The sequence below is a fragment of the Sarcophilus harrisii genome, chromosome 2, assembly GCF_902635505.1.
Source record: "Sarcophilus harrisii chromosome 2, mSarHar1.11, whole genome shotgun sequence".
NCBI lineage: Eukaryota > Metazoa > Chordata > Mammalia > Dasyuromorphia > Dasyuridae > Sarcophilus > Sarcophilus harrisii.
Window position 1 is genome coordinate 580,710,383 of NC_045427.1, and position 19,689 is coordinate 580,730,071.

A 19,689-nucleotide genomic window follows, 5' to 3' on the forward strand; every position below is an offset into this window, starting at 1 on the left:
TTTGCAGATATATCTCTGCTCTATCAAGGCAAGTTAATTTATACATAGTCCTGGGGAGTTGCCTCAGGCATGGATAGGCTATAACTTGATCAAGGTCACACAGCTAATATGTGTCAGATGTGGGACCTAAACTCAGAAAACCGGGAGGGTACTTCATTCTCCATTGTTCTAAACTTAATTTTGATTTTTAGAAAATCAGATATAGACGAGTGATTGTTTCTGTCAATATGGGGACAATTTAAGATCTATTTATTAAGATTTGAAATTTCATGTTATTTGTATCCCTATGATTGTATATTTAATGATCCTTTTACTATAGCCATTGTTAGCAAATTTTTATTGTCTCTCTTGTGTATTAACTCCACTTAGAGTAATTTCGGTCCCTTAGAAATGGGTTCACTAAGTATCTTTATTTGTTGAATAAACAAGGAGGGTACTGATTATTTTGTTCTGTGAACATTGGCTGAGCATGTTCTTGAAGAACAAAAAGATATTAAAATGTTATAGTCAAGGTAGTGTCTTCAACTGTGCTGATCAGACCAGTATCTACCATCTACATCTACATATCACTGCATATATATCAATGATACACAAAACAAACAGTCAATATTAGAACTTCTACTTAGGATAATGGCATACGTTTCTAATAATATTTTAATGAAAACTCAGGCACTAAAAACAAGTTCTCCTAAATTACTAATATCTATGCATATGTTTTGAAAATAAAAAGTGTTACATTTTTTAAAAAAAGATTGCTACTAGTATTTCAGTAGGCAGATCTTTCCTAATATGGGAAAGTCTCTAACATTTGTTTCTAGTTCTGAACACTACAAACTGAGAGACTGACCTTTGGATGAGAAACTAATAACACCTTCTAAATTTCACTTTTCACAAAGACCTTGAGGAAGAGACTATGAAGAAATTAGGACAGTCAGATAAGAGACTTCACAAGCACTTCATCTTTGTAGACATGGCAGTCATTTCAGAATGCTATTTCCAACAATTTTTGTACCCATGTGGAAATGGGATGAGAGCCCTGCTTATCAAAGCCACATGTGTAGGTGGATTCTAATGTCAGCAGTGAAATAAGGGAAAATCTATTGGAATCTATAGATTCTTGTAAATAAAACAATGTTACTTACAAAACTCAAGATTCCTCATGTTTTGTGAGACATCTTGGGCTCCATTTTCTCATTTCAAAAATGGGGATAAGATCACCAACATTAAAGGGTTAATATGAGGATCAAATGTGAAATTGTATGCAAAAGACTTTGAAAACTTTAATTCATTTCTCATATATATGTATATATATAATATGTGTGTATGATGTTCCCATTATTCTATATATAATATTTCCATTATTACTTTTAAAATGAATCATACTGAAAAAAGATTCATGGTCTATATTTCTCAGAATATTTTGGTAGAGATGGAAACTCCCAACAAAAGGCTTCTTAAGGTTGACCCAGTTGGATTTGGACTATTTTATAAAAAAGGAACTTGGTATTTGTTTCTGAAAAAATTATTCCTGTTCTGACATATTGAACAATGGGACACATTTTCCCCCTCTAGGGAGAGAGATCATTCAAAAAATGAATGCCTTAATGCACTATTTGCAGGTGTGAAAATCCACATAAGAATGTAACAGATTTACAGGACCTCAAAATGTTTAAATACAATGTCATTTACATGGTCTAATATAACCCATGTGCCATGAGCAACAGTTGAGATTTTGGGGTTCAGAAAGTGAGCATTAGGATACCTACAAATTACTGTTTGTTCCAGTGTCTCAATGTCAGCCATTATACTTTGTTTTAGAATCTGATATACACGTGACTAAGTGTGAACCATCTTACAAAGGCCCTAGAGAAGGAGACAGAATATGGAATAAGTAATTCCCATTCAATTTTCCTGCTTCCCAAATCCTCATTATTCCTAAAGGAAGCAAATACCATCTGAGTTGAAACCATACAGAGGAATCATTCTGTATGTAAACAGCTCAATACTAATTATTATCTTTCAGATGTTAAGTATATTTCCATAGAATCTTTCCCCATAATTTTATGAAGGCTAAGAAGATATATACATATATGTATACATACATGTACATGTGTAGATAGATATAGATATATATGTATGTACATATATCTTTTGCCTATTTTGCTAAATTGATATGGAAAGACTAAAACACAGGACCATGAAGAAATGATTCTGTTAATATCTTTTGATGGAGATGATATTGCACCAAAGTGGGCAGAGTAGCATTTAGAAGAGTTGAAAATCAAAATCACAATCAGTTTTTCAAATAACTGATATGAAATAAATAAGGAAGTTTTAATCTTGGCTTATCAATAACCTATGGATCATTAGCCTCTGGACCATGGAGAACATATGGAATCCTTAGATCTCATAAAGAGGGGGGAATACTTGCCAAGGTTGGGAGAGCTCTTACCTCCTAAGTTTCTAGTCCTCTTTTCATTGTGCTATTCTGGCCTTAAGATATGACTAAAGTAGATTTACCTTCTCAACCCAAACCCCTTTGATGTTTTTGGGAAGTACCTGAAGATTCTAAGATTTTGCTCCTGAGAAAGATGTAGAAAAAAGCAGGACCATGAATAAAAAATAGTATGCCTGTGATGGCAAAGATGTTGGCTTTGAAGTGCTTTCTAGACAGGGTTATATTTAGAAGTGTTGAAAATCACAATCATACTCAACTTCTGAAATAACAGACAAAAATAAATCAGGAAGTTCCAAGCTTGGGTTTATCAATAGTCTGTTCATTCTCTAACTGGGAGGATACATGGCATCCCTAGATCTCACAAGGAGGTGGAATATTTGCTATGAGTGGGATAGGTCTTGCCTCTTAAGTCTCTGGTCCACTTGTAATGGAGCTATTCTGACTTAAGACGAGACTAGAATCGAATGCACAATTATCTGTGAACAAAGAGTCTCCTTTTTAATCTTGGCTTATTGCCTTTTAAAGTTAAATAATTTACCATCAGTGCATTAGCTGACCTTGATGCCATTTTCATCTGCATTAAAGACATTCAATAAAAAAGAAGACATCACTAAAATAATTTCCAACCTCAGTAATCCAAATTCCTTTGGAAATTTTGGAAAGTGCCTCAGCATACAAATCACTGAGGAAGACTACTGAAATGGTTGCTTCTTTCTTTGCATCAGATTATATTCTAGCCTTGTCCCTGGTAAATGGAAGAGATAGATGAAAGGTTGAATTGAAGTTTTGTACCAAGGATCCTGGTGTACTGTTTGTGGTGACAGCTGGGATTTGAATGATGCCATGGAGCAGCTGGGCTGCGGATTTGCTATCTCCTCCAGTAAATTCCTGATTTGGCCAGGGAATGGGCAAAATTGTCCTGGATGATGTGAGGTGTTCTGCATCTGAAATCCTACTTGTAGAATTGTCCCCATAAGGGGTGGCTCTCCCATAACACAGTGAGGATGTCAGTGTCACCTGAAGATATTGTCTCTCTCTGGGAAGTGCCTGCTCTTTCTTTTTTGGGATGGATGATGTCAGAGAAACAATTTCTTCCTGGCTGAGATTGTTCTTATCCTGAGCTTGTTGAGAGTTTGCTTGTGCCTGGAAATGTCCACAAGTTTCTCAGAGCTAGATAGTACTTAGAATCAGAGACTACTGACTTTAGAGGGGGAATTAGCTTTATTTTTTCAAGAGGAACACACTCCCTTCACGATAATGGCATTTCAAAGAAGTGATTCTTGAGGGAAACAGCAGTGTTGGGAAAGAGTCATAGTTTTTGAGTCAGATTAAAACTTTGACTCAATTTCTTTTTTATTTCTATGAACTTTGTTGTTACTGTTTAGTTGTTTTTCAGTCATGTTCCAACTTTTCAGGACCCCAATGGGGGATTTCTTGGCAGAGAAACTGTAGTAGTCTGCAATTTCCTTCTCCAGATCATTTCATAATTGAGGAAACTAAGGCAAATAGAGATTAAGTGATTTGCCAGAATTACACAGTTTATGTCTGAAGAGAGAGCTTAACTCACATCTTCCCATTTCAAGGCATAGCATTCCATTCACTGCACCTTTATCTGCTCCCCATGATCTTTGCAATCTACTTAGTTACATTGAGCCTCAGTTTTCTCATAGGTAAAGGGAAGATGCCTGACTGGATATCTTTTAATATGACCTCAAGTTCAAAATTTATTATCCTATCATGTCACTCTTGTTTCTTTGTAATTCCTAGGAAATTTCAGAGGTATCAAAGATGCCAACTTTTCCACCAAATGTTATGATTGTTATCTTTTTTATATTTGCAGTGGTTTCTACCTGCTGTTTGCAATCCTTATTTCTTAAATTTACATCAGGCTTTTTTTTCTCCCCTTCACTTCTCTTTCTTTCTCTTTTGCCATTATTCTTTCATCCTTTTCCCTTTTCTTTCTCTAACTTACCTTTTACTTCCATTCCTCTTCCCCAAAGCACATTACTGAAGCTTACATGATTTCAGCTTTTTGAAGGAATGTCTTTAATTCCCAATTATTTGGAACTTATCCAGTCCTCTCATTTTGAAAATATACACAAAGAATATGACAGTATGATGAGTCATACTTAGTAAGGAAATGAGCAATCCTTTTTGAGGAGATATCATTCAATCCAGAGATGAAATTGATTTCAAACTTTTTTTTTAGAAACAACAGACTTTCCAACTACTGAGTCACCTTTTAGCACAATAAGATATGGAATAGGTAATGCTTGCTATCCATAAATTCCCTTTTTGTGAATCTATAATGAGTTCTAGGAAGAAAAAAGTTGATATAAAGATGTGAACATTTTTAATATTATTACAATTTATTTCCCATACATTTATTAAGTGAATAAAATGTTCAAGGTATGTGCTAGTCACTGGAGCTGTGAATATAAAAATAGATCCATTCCTGTCCCCCCAAATTTGCAGTTTATTAGGAGGTTTTATGATGTATATATGTACATGAGTATAATAAAAGGTAAAGTATTCTATTAGTAGTAAAGAGGATGTATGATATTGAGGGAAGACTTCAAGATGGTGGTGATACCTAAGGTAATCCCTAATTAAAGTCAGGCATTCTGGAAGACTGAGATAGATGAAGATGGAATACATTCTGAACAGAAAGGATACCTGTTATGATTCTTACAAGGTGCTAAGTCACTGGAATTTATAGAGACAATAATTATCTAATTTAGCATGGTATTTAATAGTTCTCTAGTTTACTAATAAACTTAGTACTTATTAGAGTTCATACCTTTCAGACCTCTAAGAGAGCATATATAAGCTAGGAGCCTCAACCAGGATGCACTTTGCGAATCACAAGTCAGGATTCAGTCAGGAGATTCACAAGTCAGAAGCCCACAAGCCCACTCTCAGAGGTGGAGTCAGATTCGTTCCATTTTCAATCTTTGTGCTGGCTGGAGGCTTTGGATTCAGAGGGAGCTAGCTAGAAGAGACTAAGGACTAGTGGCAAGAGCTCTTGGAACCAAGGAGAGATAGGCCTCTGAGAAAGCTAACCAGGTTATTCTAAAGGAGACAATAAAGGATTTGGACTTTAACTCCTGGCTGCATTTGAGGTGATTATTACTCTGAACTGAAAGCCTGCTCCCAGAAACCCCCCAAGAAACCTGCTCCCAGAGAACATTATATTTTAGAGAAGAACATTACAGATATCTCCTGAAAATGCATGTAAAGATATCAGATATAATTTCAAGTTCAAAGATCAGCTAGTTATATACACTTCCTAATTTCTTAGGTAAAATTATTTCATATTAAGATAATTTTAATAGCAAATCTACAAGCACAGAAATCATTACTTCTGAATGTAAAAATTCTAAAGCCTAGGGTCTCACATCTATTGTTTCATTATCAAACAAAATAGGAGTCTGTGGCTGATCATCTTCTCTGAGGTGATCTATATTTGTTGACTTAAAAGTGAGAGTATTGATGTCTTTTTTGTATATGTGATCCAAGTCAAGTTGTTTAATTTTTTGGGTCTCAGTTTTTTCATTTTTAAAATGGGGATAATAAGAATATCAACCCCAAAGGGTTGCTATGAGAATCAAATGTGATATTATATGTGAAATACTTTAAAAAATTTTAATCATTTTATTACTAAGTATAAACCTATATATCTAAATCATATAAATAAGATATTTACAATATGATTTTCAAAATTTGCTCTTACTGAAAAATATTGATGGCCCATATTTCTGAGAATATTTTGCTAAAATAAGAGACTCCCAAAGCAAGGTCTCTTAAGGTTGACCTACCTGGATCTGGATTTTTTTTTAAAAAAAGAAAATTGGCATTTTTCTCTGACAAAATTATTCTCACTTTGACTATTGAAAAGAATGACCTTGATCACCTGTTGACTCAAAAGTGAAAGTGTAGACCTCTTTTTTTGTGGGGCATTTTGGGGGCAGAAAGAAGCTAAAATAATGATTAGAGTTGGGAATCAGTAATCCGTAAACACAACAGAATAGGTAGAAGGATGGTTCAGAAATAACATATATATTTTTAAAATTTCCTGTGAGAAAATTAGATATCCACATCAGAATGTAGGAGATTCACATGGACTTCAAAATGTTAAATACAATAGTATTTACATGGTCCAATATACCTCATAAATCACCAACAAAAGATTAAGTTTTGGGGTTCAGAAAATTACCGTCAGAAAGTGACAAATTATGACTTGTTCTAATACCTCAGTGTCAGTCCCTGTGCTCTGTCTTAGAATCTGACATACACATGAGCATGAATTGTTTTAAATAGATGTCCCTGCCCAAGTCAACTGAGGATGGAACAAATAATTTCAGTTCAATTTTCCTACTTTGCAAATCCTCATTTTTCCTGGAAGCAGTAAATGACATCTGGTTTGAAATCATACAGAGGAATTATTCTGGATATCAAAAGCTCAATACTAACTTTTGTGGGAGAAACGGTTTTACCTTTCAGATGTGAAATACATTTTCACAGAAACTTTTCCCAAAATTTTATGGAGAACAAAATTTCTTATCAATATTATTTCTCTTGATTTTCTCCTCCATTTCTTTCTTCCATGCCTTCATTTATCCTTTTCTTTTTCCTTATTTTGTTCTTTCCATTTCTCTTTCCTTTATACTTTCCTTCTTTTTCTTTAATATTTTCTTTCTTCTTTCATCTTCCTCTCTCTATTCTAAAAATATATACATATACGCAAACACACAATAATATATACTAATATAAATGCACAAACAAATATTTACATGTATTCATATACCCATATCTGTTAGTTATTTCTCTAAATGGATGTGAAAATAATGAAAAAGCAAACTTTTGGAGAAATGACTCTTTTAGTGTCTCTTTGAAAGAATTTATGGTGACACTAAAGTAATATATGGGCAGAGTAGCCCTTAGAAGAGTTTGTAAATCAAAATCACAGTCAGATTCTCAAATATCAAAGATGAAATAAGTAAGGAAGTTTTAAATTTGGCTTATCATATTCTGTGGACCTTCCAGACGTGGAGAATATATAACATCCCAAATCCTATAAAGAGATGGAATACTTGCTAAGGGTGAGATCATTCTTACCTCCTGAGTCCCTGATGCCCTTCTCAGTGTACTATTCTGGCCTGAAGACATGACTAAAGCAGATTTCCCACTTCAGCCATCCCAACTCCTTTGGAGATTTTGCAAAGTCCCTGAACATCCAAAGACTTTGCACCTGAAGAAGCCCACTGAAATGACGATGCTTTTGCTTCTTTCTTTGCTTTGCTTTCTTTGCTTTCAGATTCTGGTCTGTCCTTGAGGCTGGTGAATGGAGGAGACAGATGTCAGGGCAGAGTTGAAGTGCTCTACCAAGGATCCTGGGGCACCGTTTGTGATGACAGCTGGGATTTGAGTGACGCCAATGTCGTGTGCAGGCAGCTGGGCTGTGGCTATGCTGTGTCAGCTCCGGGAAATGCCCGATTTGGTCAGGGCACTGGAAGAATTGTCTTGGATCATGTGTGGTGTTCTGGGTCTGAGCCCTACCTGTGGAACTGTTCCCGTAAGCACTCGCTCTCCCACAACTGTCAGCACAGTCAGGATGCCAGTGTCATCTGCTCAGGTATTGGAAAGCAGCTACTCCTTCTTTCCTAGAGTGAATCTTGTCAGGGAAAGAGTTTCTTCCTGGTTGATATTCTTCTTGTCCTCAGCATGTTCAGTTTCTTCTTGCCCAGAAATGTCCACAAGTTTCATACAGTTGGGAAGTACTGGGAGTCAGGGAGTGCTGTAGTTAAGTATTGAACTCAGTTTGTTTTTCCAAGAGCAACTCATTCTTCTTTTCACCAGTGATGCTAATAACACATGGAAGCAGTGTTTGTTGAGGAAAAGGAGAACCCTAGAGAAAAAGGAGTAATTTTAGAACCAGAGAATTGCATTAAAATTTTGACTGTCTCTCACTGACTTTTGCTACTTAATTAGTCATTCTAGGTATCAGTTTCCTTATAGGTAAAGGGAAGAAGCCAGAAGTGGATAACTTTGAATATATCTTCTAGCTCTACATTTATTATTCTCTCATCTTGCTATTCATTCCGCTCTGTATTTTCCAGAAAATTTAAAAGAAATCATAGATGGCAGGTTTTTCTCTAAATATTATGAATTGAATTTTTCAAATGAGGGAATATTCTTTTAAATTAGGAATAGGTGAAATGCTGTGTACATAACAAAAATGGTGGAGAAAATGTATTTGTGCTCTGTAGGTAGCAGAGACTAGTCTTTCAGAAAACATCTTTTCAATTTAAGTTGAAGCAGTCAGTTATGGTCCTTTTCCCCAGTGGCACAATTATCAAGCCCAGTAATGTTCTGATCATTCAGATAAACATAAACATACTTCATGTATGGCACTTTTTCTTGATGTCAGAGTCAAGGAAGGTGAGAGCTAGAATTATAATTCCCCACTTGAGTTTATTAAAGATGAACAACCTGAGCCTGAAAAATGTTAAGGGATTTGTCAAAGATCATGTAGTACAAAAGAACTCTTAGATATCGGTTCTTGACTTCTCTTTGATTCTTATTGAGTTTCACTTTGTGATAACTGTTTAGGATTCAACAGTGACACTATTGATAGTTGTGTGGTTAATACTGGTCAATTTACTTTGCCCCAAAAGCATCACACCTAGTTTGTTGACCTCCCTTGAAATGAATCATCTTTCTTCAGCTTTCCTTTATCTACTTGAATTCTTCAAGGAGAGTGCACAACCATTAGGGAGATGTGCTGTAACAAGATCATAAACTTGATCATAAACTGCCTTAGATTGCTGTTAGTGGTCCTTCTAAATCTCAAATTCTATGCCTGACTGTGTGAACTTGTTCATCATTGTGATTTGTGCTATATTCATGGCTATTTGCAGGGAATGTTAACATCTTATTCCTATCTGTGAAACATGTCCATATCTGATTTGCTCCTCTTTCTCTTGTAGCTGTCAGTATGTCAAGAACATCCTCTATAGGTAAGTCCATAGTTCTTTCTTATTCAATATCATGAGTTTCTATATGGGAAAATCCCAAGATAGGAAATGGTGCTTTTCTCTTCTATGGTGATATGTGAGAGATGAGCAGACATATGTTAAGAACCTTTATTTTAGTTGTAGCCCCCATATACTTCTTTCATCTGACGGATCCTTCCTGGGTTCTTTGATGTATACCAGTTTTTGTCCTGGTTTGTCAAAGTTCCATTTGGCTCCAATTATTTCAAATTAGCAATTTTTTTCTTTTGATTCTTTTAGTTTTACAAATACTACCAAATAAAAGTTACATATAAATACTGATTATGTCTATACTTTATTTTAAAATTTTTAAGCAATGGAGACTTGTTTTTTCTAGGAAATTATGTGAATCAAGAATAATCTATCTCCTGAAGTTTTAAATCCATGCCATTATTTCTTTTCTCTATTGTTATCTTCTATTGACTTATCTCTTTTCAATTTCCCTTCAGATCTTTTTTTTTTACTTTCCTCCTCTCCTTCCTCTTTTAGGCTTTCATTTTTAAACATTGCATTACTTCCACTGTTTTATTTTTGAAGCTATGATCTTGACATAATTGAATAATCACTATAGTTTCTACTTGCTATTCACAATTTCTTCTTTCTTATGTTTGCAATACCAGATTCTTTTTTATTTCTTTTATTTGCTTTGCTTTGCCTTGCTTTCCATTTACCTCTTTTTGTATCCCTTTTCTTCTTTCTCGTTTCCGTCCTTTTGCTTCCCTTGATATACCATCCCTTACCCTATTATTTCTTCCTCATATCCCCTTTCCATTTCTTTCTTTTGATCTCCTCCTTTCCTGTTTCTAAGAATGTATTACTGAACCCTACATGATTTTCTATTTGTTAAAGCAATGGCTCCAATTGCAGCTTATTTGCATCCTGTACAGTCTTCTCATTCTAAAATGTGACACAGAATGTGACAACATGATATTGTTCTAAATGATTACATAACAAAATGCTTCCCATGCCAATATTTATGGTAGCTAATAAGAAAATATGCAGTCACTTTCAGAGAATACCCTCTTTTTAAAAAAAAAATGGTATGAATTTGTTTAATTTTTTTTCCTTTAAAAAAGAACCCCTGTTTTTTCTTTGGCGAAATGTTAATTTCCCTTTTGGGAATTTATTAGCCCAAAGGCCCCACTGGGTTTTTTTTCCCCAACTTTAAACAGTTTTTTTTAAAACCTTTTGAATTTTGGAAATTGGGGTTTTTTTATAATGAAAAAAAAAAAAAGAAACCAATTTTAGGGGTTAAATGTTCTACGGGTTTTCCCAAAAGAAAACCTTTTTTTGCCCTTTTTGGGGAAATTTTTTGGGGAAGTGCTTAAAAAGCAAAATTAAAAAGCTTTTAAAACAAATTCTAAATGAATTTTCAAAAAGATGGTTTTAAAACCCAAATTTTTAAAATTTCTATTAAATTTTTAAAAATTTCCTTTTTCCCCCTATTCATTTTATTTTAAATTTTCCCATTTTTAATCTTCCAAAAAATTTCTTAGGAAAAAAAAAAAATTTGGGCCTTTTGATTTTCCCTTTTTTCCTTTTCTTGGGGTTTTTCCCCTTTTTTTATCCCCCCCCCCCAAAAAAAAAAAAAAAAAAAATTTTTTTGGCCCTTTTTCCCAAATTTTCTTTTTTTTCAATTTTTTTTTTCCCCTTTTCCCGTTTTGAATCCCTTTTTTGGGCAAAAATTATTTTTTTTTTTTTTTAAAAGGTTTTTTTAAAATTGTTACTTTTTTTATTTTAAATAATAAAATCCTTTTTTTTTTTTTTGAAACCTTTCCCCTGGAAACTTTTTAAACCCCGCTTTTAAATTGGGGGCCAACCCAAAAAACTTAATTTCTATTGTTTTTTTTAAAAAGAAAATTTCCCGGAAATTCTCGGACTTTTATTTATTTAAACCCGGGAACTTTTTAATTTAAAAAAAAAAAAAAGGGTAAAATTTTTTCCAACCCCTTTCAAAAAATTTTCTTTTAAACCAAAAAAGATAAGACCCAAAATTCTTGTTGGGTAAAATTCTAAAAAAGGGGAAAAGGAAGAGGGATCCTAAAAGAAAATTTTAATTTCCTAATTTGCTCAGATTCAAGGATTATATTCTGAAATTATTTTAAAATTTTTATTGAAAGTCACTTCCTTTCCTAATATTTTTTTGGTTTTATTTTTCTTTCCCTTTTTTTTTCCCCAAAAAAAAAAAAAAAGGGGGGGGGTAAAATTTTTTTTTTTTTCCCCTCTTTTTAAACCCTTTTCTTCCCATTTTCCCCCTTTTTTTTCCCCCCTTTTTCGTTTTCCTTTTTTTTTTTCTTCTTTTTTTCTTTCCTTTATTCCAATTTTTTTTTTTTAAATTTTTAAAAATTAAAATCAAAATTTCCCCTTTTTTTTAAAATTTTTTTTTGGGTCTTCCAAAGATTTTGGGAAAAATGGGGTTTTTTCCAAAACCCGTTTTTTGGGGGTCCCCACTTGGGGGTTTTTTTAAAACCCCTTTTTCAGGATCAGCCCCCCTCCTTGTTCCCTTTTTTGCCCTCTTTTTTAAATTTCCCATCCCAGGGTGCAAAAGTCGGCTCCCTGGGTGTCCAAAAGAAATTTGGCCCGGGGCTGATGTTTAGTTTGGCTGAAACAGCAGTTTTGGACCCTGGTGTTTAAATTATTTTGGGTTTCCCTTTTTTTTGGATTCCTAAAGCACCCTTTGAAACCCTTTCACCCAAGGGGGAAAACCCTGGAAAACTTTCCTTATGGGTGGGTTTCCAGTTTTTAAAAATTTTTGGGCAAATTTTTATCAGATTTTCCCCGCAGGGAAAATCCCGTTTTTTGTTTTGTTTAAAGTTTTTGCCCCCAAGGCCAAAACTTTTACTTTTGTTTTACCTTTCCATTGGTTTCTTAAAAACCCCTTTTTTTGGCTTCTCCCTTTTTGGTATTGAATAAGGACCAATTAAAATTTTATTTTTTCTTTGTTTTTCTGTTTATTTCCCATTCCTTTGTTTTTTAAAATTTTTTTTGATTTTTTTGAATTTTTTTTATTTTTTATTAAAATTAAAACCATTTCTTTACCGAAATTTTTTATTTTTGGTAAATGTCCTTGTTTTGATTTCTTTCGTTTCTTTACTTTTTTTTTTCCTTTCCTTCTTTTCTTCCCCTTTTTTTTCCTTCTTCCTTTTTACTCCTTTTCCTCCCTTTTCCCATTTTTTTCTCTTTCCCTTTTAAATTTTTTCTTCTTTTCAGTTCCTGAATTTCAATTTTTTTTAGTTTAAAGGTGGTTCCTTCTTTATTTTCTTTTTCATCCTCTTTTTTAAAAATCTTGCTCTTTTTTCTTCTTCTTAATTGGCAACCCTCCTTTTTTCCTTTTTTCTTATTTAAAATTTCTTCCTATGGTTGATTTTTTACTTTTCCTAGGACCAAAACTTTACTACTGGTTTTTTTTTAAGGAAAATGTTTTATTGTCCTTTTTTAATCTCGGGCTTGAAAATAAAATTGAAATCATTTGGTTTGTCCAAATCTTTTGGGAAATTTGCCAGATTTCAATAAAGAAATGCAGTTATTAAAAGAAACCTTGTCCCCTAAATGTTCTTTACTAGGACTCATTTATATGTCTAAACAACTAAAGGGGAAATTAAGGCTGAAGGGATTGGGAAGATGTACAAAATTTTTGACAAACCTAGGAATCAAAACCAAAACAAGAAATTGAAGGGAAATTCCCGGGAAGAGGGTGGTTATATTAAGGGTTTCTTGTCCTATTGGATTTATGGAAACTATATATAAACAAAAATTTCATAAACGAGGAAACCTAATTTTTGGGTTCACACAACCTGAGGACTCAAAACAAACATCAAAACAAAAAAAAAGGGGGCCTTGATTGACCATCTGTTTGAAAGAATCCTTTTTATTTTTATCAGAAAAGGTTTTTTGTCAATAAGTATTTCCCTTTTCCCAAGGTAAAACCTCTGTTTAAAACCCTTATTTTTCAAAAAAGTGATTCCTGTTGATTCCCTTTTCTTCCCAAAGTTCCTTTGTTCTCAGAGGTGTCATTACGTATCATTTCCCTGTAAAAAATCTGACAAATTTGGGAAAGGTCCCGAAAATCTTTTCTTTTAGTTTCCTCATTTTGAAGAAGGTCTTTTTCTAATTTTAATGAACTTTTTTATTAGGCCAAATCAAGATTTTTTGGTTTTAAATAAGGGTTCAAATAATTTCAATGGTAAAATTTTTTAAAATTTCCCACATTTTGAAGTAAGGAAGGTTTATTCTATTTTTCTTTTTCCCTCATTATTCTCTTTTATGTTCATTCTTCTTTCCTCTCCTTCCTTTTACCTTTTCTATCCATTTCCATTCCATTCTTTCTTCTTTTTTTTTTTTTTTCTGAACAATTGTGGTTAAGTGATTTGTCCAGAGTCACATAGCTAGAAAGTGGTCCATTCTTCTTTTTCTTTCTTCCCTTCATTTTCTCCCTTCTAATTTTGTAGCCTCAGCAGATAGGGTTTTTATTCCACCAGTCATGTCCTGAATTGTTTTGGGTGATCCAAAAGATGGCCATAAGAAAATCATTGGATCGGATGGAAATAAAGTGTTGTGGTCACTTAATGCAATGTGGGAAATTAGATCTAAAAAATATTAGAAAGAAAATCAAGTCTAGCTCCCCAGATGTTAAAAGGAAAAAAATAAAAGTTTTAAGGTTGGTTATCTAAATTTTTTTAACAGGAAATAGTATTCCAGCTCCACAAAGGGTGAAATACTTGCTAAAAGGATCCTCTTCCTTCGGTGCCCTTTCTTGAACTTTTGGGTTTGAAGACACTAAAGGATTTTTCCCCCCATCGAACAACGGTTTTGAAAATCCTGGTTCCAAAGACTTTGCACCTGAAAAAAACTAAATGGCAATGCTTTTGCTTCTTTCGTCAGATTCTGGTCTGTCCTTGAGGTGGGAATGGAGGAACAGATGTGGGGGGTTGAAGGCTCTTCAAGGATCCTGGGGCACCGTTTGGTGACAAGGATTTAGGCGAATGTCGTGGGGGCTGGGCTGGTTGTGGCCCGGATATGCCCAATTTGGTCAAGGCACTGGAAAATTTCCCGGATGGCGGGCCGGTGTTCTGGGAACAAACCTATGGAACTTCCGCCAAATGGATGGCTCCCCCCTTCAGCACAGTGGGATGCCGTGTCATCCCTTTAGGTTTGCCTCTTGAGAAGCAACTGTCCCTTTTTTCAAGCATCTTTCAGGAGAACAATTTCCCTGGCAACTCCTTTCCTAGGCTTGAGGTTCTTCGCCCAGTGTCCACAAGTTTCATGGGTTGGGGATCCGGGATCAGGGACTTGGCACTAAGGAAGAACTCGTTTGTTTTCCAAGAGCATTTCATATTCTTTCCCAGTGAGTGATAACATTTAAGTAGTTTGTTGAGGAAAAGGAGAATTCGGAGAAATTGAGTAATTTTATGCCAGAGAACTGCAAAATTTTGCCTATCCCTTTGCTTTTTCCACTTACGAATCTTCGACTATCAGTTTCTTTATCAGTGGAAGAGGCCAGAAGTGGATAACTTTAATATTTCTTTTTTTATCATTCTCCCATCTTTCCCTTCCCCTTCGATTTTCCAGAAAATTTAAAAGAAATCTGAAGGGCTTTTTTAAATATTTGGAATCCAATTTCTTTTTTTCAATTAGGGAATATTCTTTTTAAATTAGGACTATGAAATCCTGTGGATTCAAAAATCTTTATCTTTGGGGAAAAATGTGTGTTGTGTTCAGGTAGCAGGCGGTCTTTGAAAACACTTTTTAAGTTGAATCGTTATTCCTTTTCCCGGGGCCTTTTGCCCAGTTGTTGATCACTCAGATAAAAGAAACACCTTCATGGATGGTTTTCATGTCAGAATAAGGAATTAGGTAAGGGTTTCCACTTGGTTTATTAAGATGAAAACCTGAGCCTGAGAAATGTTGGTTTATCAAAGATTGTAAAAAAGTGACAAGATCAGATCAAAAAATTTTATTTTTATTTTTTAAATTCAGCCTTAGGTCCTGGTTCTGCCTCAATTCTTGAGTTTGTCTCATTTGGCCCTTGTTATTGGTTGGAACAGCAGGACACGGGACGTTTGTGTAAATGGTCATTTTTTTTAAAGGATCACCCATGGTTTTTCACCTCCGAAATGAATCACCTTTCCTGCCCTTAAATTTTCAAAGAAAGAGTGCACAAACAGTAGGGGCTTGGTGCGGTAGCCGATCATAAACTGCCTGGTTGCTGCTAGGGTCCTTTTAACCCAAATTTGTCCTGACTGTGGGAATTTGTTCATCATTGTGATTTGTGTTATGTTCTGACACATTGCAAGCAAAGTTAACGTCTTGTTCCTATCTGTGACTTTTGTCTCTGAAACATGTTCATATCTGATTCTCTCTTCTTTTTTTGCAAGACCTCAAGACACACTGTTGGTAAGTCTGGGTTGTTTTATTTTATATTTTTTGGGAAAACCCGAGGATAGGAAATTGCTTTTCTCCTTTTGGGTGATATGGAAAAGGTGACAGACATATTAAAAAACTTAATTTTAGTCATCCTCAAATCCTTTCATCTGTTTGATCCTTCCATTCAAGGTGGTAAGTTTTTCCTGTTTTGTCAAAGTTACGTTTTGGCTCCAATTATTTCAAATTAGCAATTTTCTTTGATTCTTAGTTTTACAAATACCAAAAGATGTTTCATATAAATAACGATCTATCTAATTTTTAAAATTTCCAATCAACTCTTTTCAATGAATTATATGAATCAAATTGTTCCCCTGCAGTTTTCAATCCAAACCCTATATTTCTTTTTTCTATTGTCATCCTTTATCCCATCCCTCTTTCTAACCCTTTTCCCTTTTCACCTTCCTCCTTTTTAGTTTCTTTTTAAAATTGCATTATTCTATCTTATTTTAAACGTCAAATTTAAAATGAATAAATTTCAGTTCCTACCTGTTTCAATTTCTCCTCCCTTTATGTTGGAATTCTGTTGTTTAGTTTCTTTTTTTCTTTTTTGTTTTCCATTCCCTTCTTTTCTATCCCTTCCTTTGTCTCCTTTCTTCTTCTTCCTTCCCTTATTGTTACCCTTTCCTTTTTGTCTTCCCTCCTTTCCCAAATTTATTCCTCCTTTCCTTTTATGTTCTATTTTTTTTTCTTTCCTCTTTCAGATTCCTAAGAACATATTACGAATCTTGCGGATTTTAATTTGTTCAAGAAATGCCTTCACTTCAAACCAATCTTTCCACCTCTTTTAAAAAAAAATTGATCGTGGTGTTGTTAAATAACTACATAATATAGTACACCTCCGTTTTCGGCAAAAAATTGCAGTTATTTGAGAATCCTTCTGAACCTGGGAGAGATTGACCTGGAACTTTTCCTTCTAGGACCAACACGCTTCCATATGGGTTTTTCAAGCCCAACATTGGAAAGGTAATGCTCTTTCATGTCCCCTTTTGTGAATCTCTAGAGAACTTAGAAAAGAGTTGATGCAAGATGGAACATCATTACCAGCAATTCAATTATTCCACATAAGGGAAATTTCAACCTTCAGGCAGATTCATATAAAATCTTTCTTGTCCCCTAAAATGTGCAGTTTTGGGGCGATTATTAAAGACAAATTAAAACAAGGTCAGTGAGGCACAAGATTAAGGCTAAGGGATGGGAAGATGTCACAAAAGGTGGTTCCTGAAACCATCATGGAAGAAACATTCAAAGACAGGAGAATAGAAGGGTGCCTTTGAGGAGAGATAGGTCTGGACTTTTCCACGGCTATCGTGAATAATTCGGCGGCTTTTATTTCTGAATCCATAATTTCTGATGAAATCTTCTCAATTTGAAAGATTTCCGTTCAAATCTATGTCTGAGGAGATTCTTTTGAATGTCCCATTTCCAAACCTCAGGGTCTCAAAACTATGTTTTATCATCAAAAAAAAAAAAAAAAAAAGAAGAAAAAAAAAGGGCCTGGGCTGACCATTTGTCTTGAAAAATCTTTTTTTGATTCCACAGAAACACCAGATTTTTTAATACAATCTATTTCATTTTAAATGATATTTAAGATTTGGTTTTGTATGAAAGTGACTATGGTTTTATCTAATGAACCTTTTTCAGTTCCTCAATTCATTCCTTGTATCTGAACCTGGCATTCATGCCCTTTTTGTCTTGAAAATGACATTGCCTATACAAATTGTGTGTGGCACAAGGAATCCTCGGGAAACTCTCTACTTTCTAATTATTCCTCATTTTTAGAAAAAGGTAATTGCCTACTGGTTTGAAACTGTACTCAAGCTTATTCTTGTTGTGAGTGTCACATCAAGAATATTTTAGAAGAGAGAAATAGGCTGGTTAAAAGAAACTTTCAGATGTTAACATTATTAATTGAAAATTTCCCCATCATTTTCTAGAAGTTAAACAATCTTTCCCTACCCATTTGTCCCGTTTTTTTTCTATTTTAATTTCCTTTACCTTCATGCATTATCTCTTTTCTTAGTTCATTCATTGCTTTCCTCTCTCCTTCCTTCTTTCCCTTGCTCTATCCATTCCATTTTTCTTTGTCTTTCTTCCCTTCATTCTCCCTCCTCAAATAACACAAAAGTGACAAAGATCTGAGACTCAAATGCAGGTGTCTCATGTTTTTTTTTTTTTTTTAAATTCAGGCCCCTTAGTTCCTCGTCCTTGACTTCTCATTGATTGTTAATGAGGTTGTCTCTATGTTTAAATTCAGGCCCCTTAGGTCCTCGTCCTTGACTTCTCATTGATTCTTAATGAGGTTGTCTCTATGTTGGCTATGTCATATTGGTTAGGATACAGCAGTGACACCGGTGACAGTTATGTGCTAACACTGGTCAATTTTCTTTGGCCCCAAAGGTATCATGCATGGTTTGTTGATCTCCCTTGAAATGAATCACCTTTCCAGTACCCTCTTGGAATTCTTCAAGGCAAGAGTGCACAAACACTAGGCAGGCTTGGTGCAGTGAGATTCCTTTGATCATGAGCTGCCCTGGGTTGCTGCTAGTCCTTTCAATCCAAATTTCTTCCCTATAGTGGTTTGTTCATCATTGTGATTTGTGTTATGTTCTGACCAAAGCAAAGTTAACGTCTTGTTCCTATCTGTTTTTCCCCAAACATGTTCATCTGTTCTCTTTTTCTTTTGTGCAGATACCCAAAACAACTGTTGTAAGTCTGTTTTCTTATTCATTTCCATATGTTTCTATTTGGGAAAACCCCGAGATAGGAAATGGTGCTTTTCTCCTTTGTAGTGATATGTGAAAGGTGAGCAGACACTATATTAAGAAACTTAATTTTAGTCTGTCCTCAATGTCTTTCTCTGTTTAATCCTTCCGATTTAAGGTGAGAATTTTTTCCTGTTTTGTCAAAGTTGTTTTCAATTATTTCAAATTAGCAATTTTTTTTGATTCTTTTGTTTACAAATCCAAATAGATGTTTCATATAAAAGATCATGTCTATATTTTTAAAGTTTTACAATACCAACTTTCTTTTCTAATGATTATTGAATCAAGATTAAGCTATCCCCAGTTTCAACCAAAAATATTTCTTTTTTTGTATTTTTTATCCCTTCCCTTTCAATTTCCTTATCCTTTTCATTCTCCCTCCCTCCCGGTTTCTTTTTTAAACATTGCTTTTTCTCTCTTATTTTAAAGCTCTACATAAATAAATGAATCCTTTCTTCTACCTTTCTTTCTTCCATATGTTGGCAAGTCGCGTTTTGATTTCTTTCGTTTGCTTTACTTTGTCTTGTTTTCTATTCCCTTCTTTTTCTATCCCTTCCCTTCTGTCTCCTTTCCTTCTTCTTCCTTCCCTTTTTGTTGCCTTTCCCTTTTTTTCCCCTCCCTTTTCCATTATTTTTCCTCCTTTCCTTTTTATTTTTCTTTCGTTTTGATTCCTAAGAACAATTGAATTAGGATTTTAGTTTGTTCAAGAAAGCCCCTTGCATTTTTTTAATCTTTGTCCTCTTTTAAAAAAAAACATGTGACTCGTGGTGGAAATAACACAAATATATACCCCATGCCGTATTTTGGTATTAAGAAAATTGGGTTTGTTGAGAAACCTTTGAACCTGGGATGGTTGACCGAACTTTTCATTCGGAACAAGCTTGCCTACTAGGGTTTTTCTTTAAAACATATGGAACAGGTAATTTTTTCTGTCGTCCCTTTTTAATCTAAAGGGCTTAGAAGAGTTGTTTGGGAAATATTTGAATTAAAT

General features: G+C 34.4%; 1 protein-coding gene across 4 annotated transcripts in view; it reads left to right on the forward strand.

Annotated features, from left to right (window-relative positions):
- LOC100930384 (deleted in malignant brain tumors 1 protein-like) overlaps positions 1–19,689 on the forward strand; it is a 58,755-nt gene that overhangs the window by 5,617 nt on the left and 33,449 nt on the right. For all 4 annotated transcript variants that reach the window (XM_031955995.1, XM_031955994.1, XM_031955992.1 and 1 more), the window contains exons 3-4: positions 7,776–8,093; positions 8,340–8,343. In XM_031955995.1, the coding sequence (XP_031811855.1) occupies positions 7,776–8,093; positions 8,340–8,343 (322 nt within the window). The remainder of the gene's footprint in view (positions 1–7,775; positions 8,094–8,339; positions 8,344–19,689) is intronic.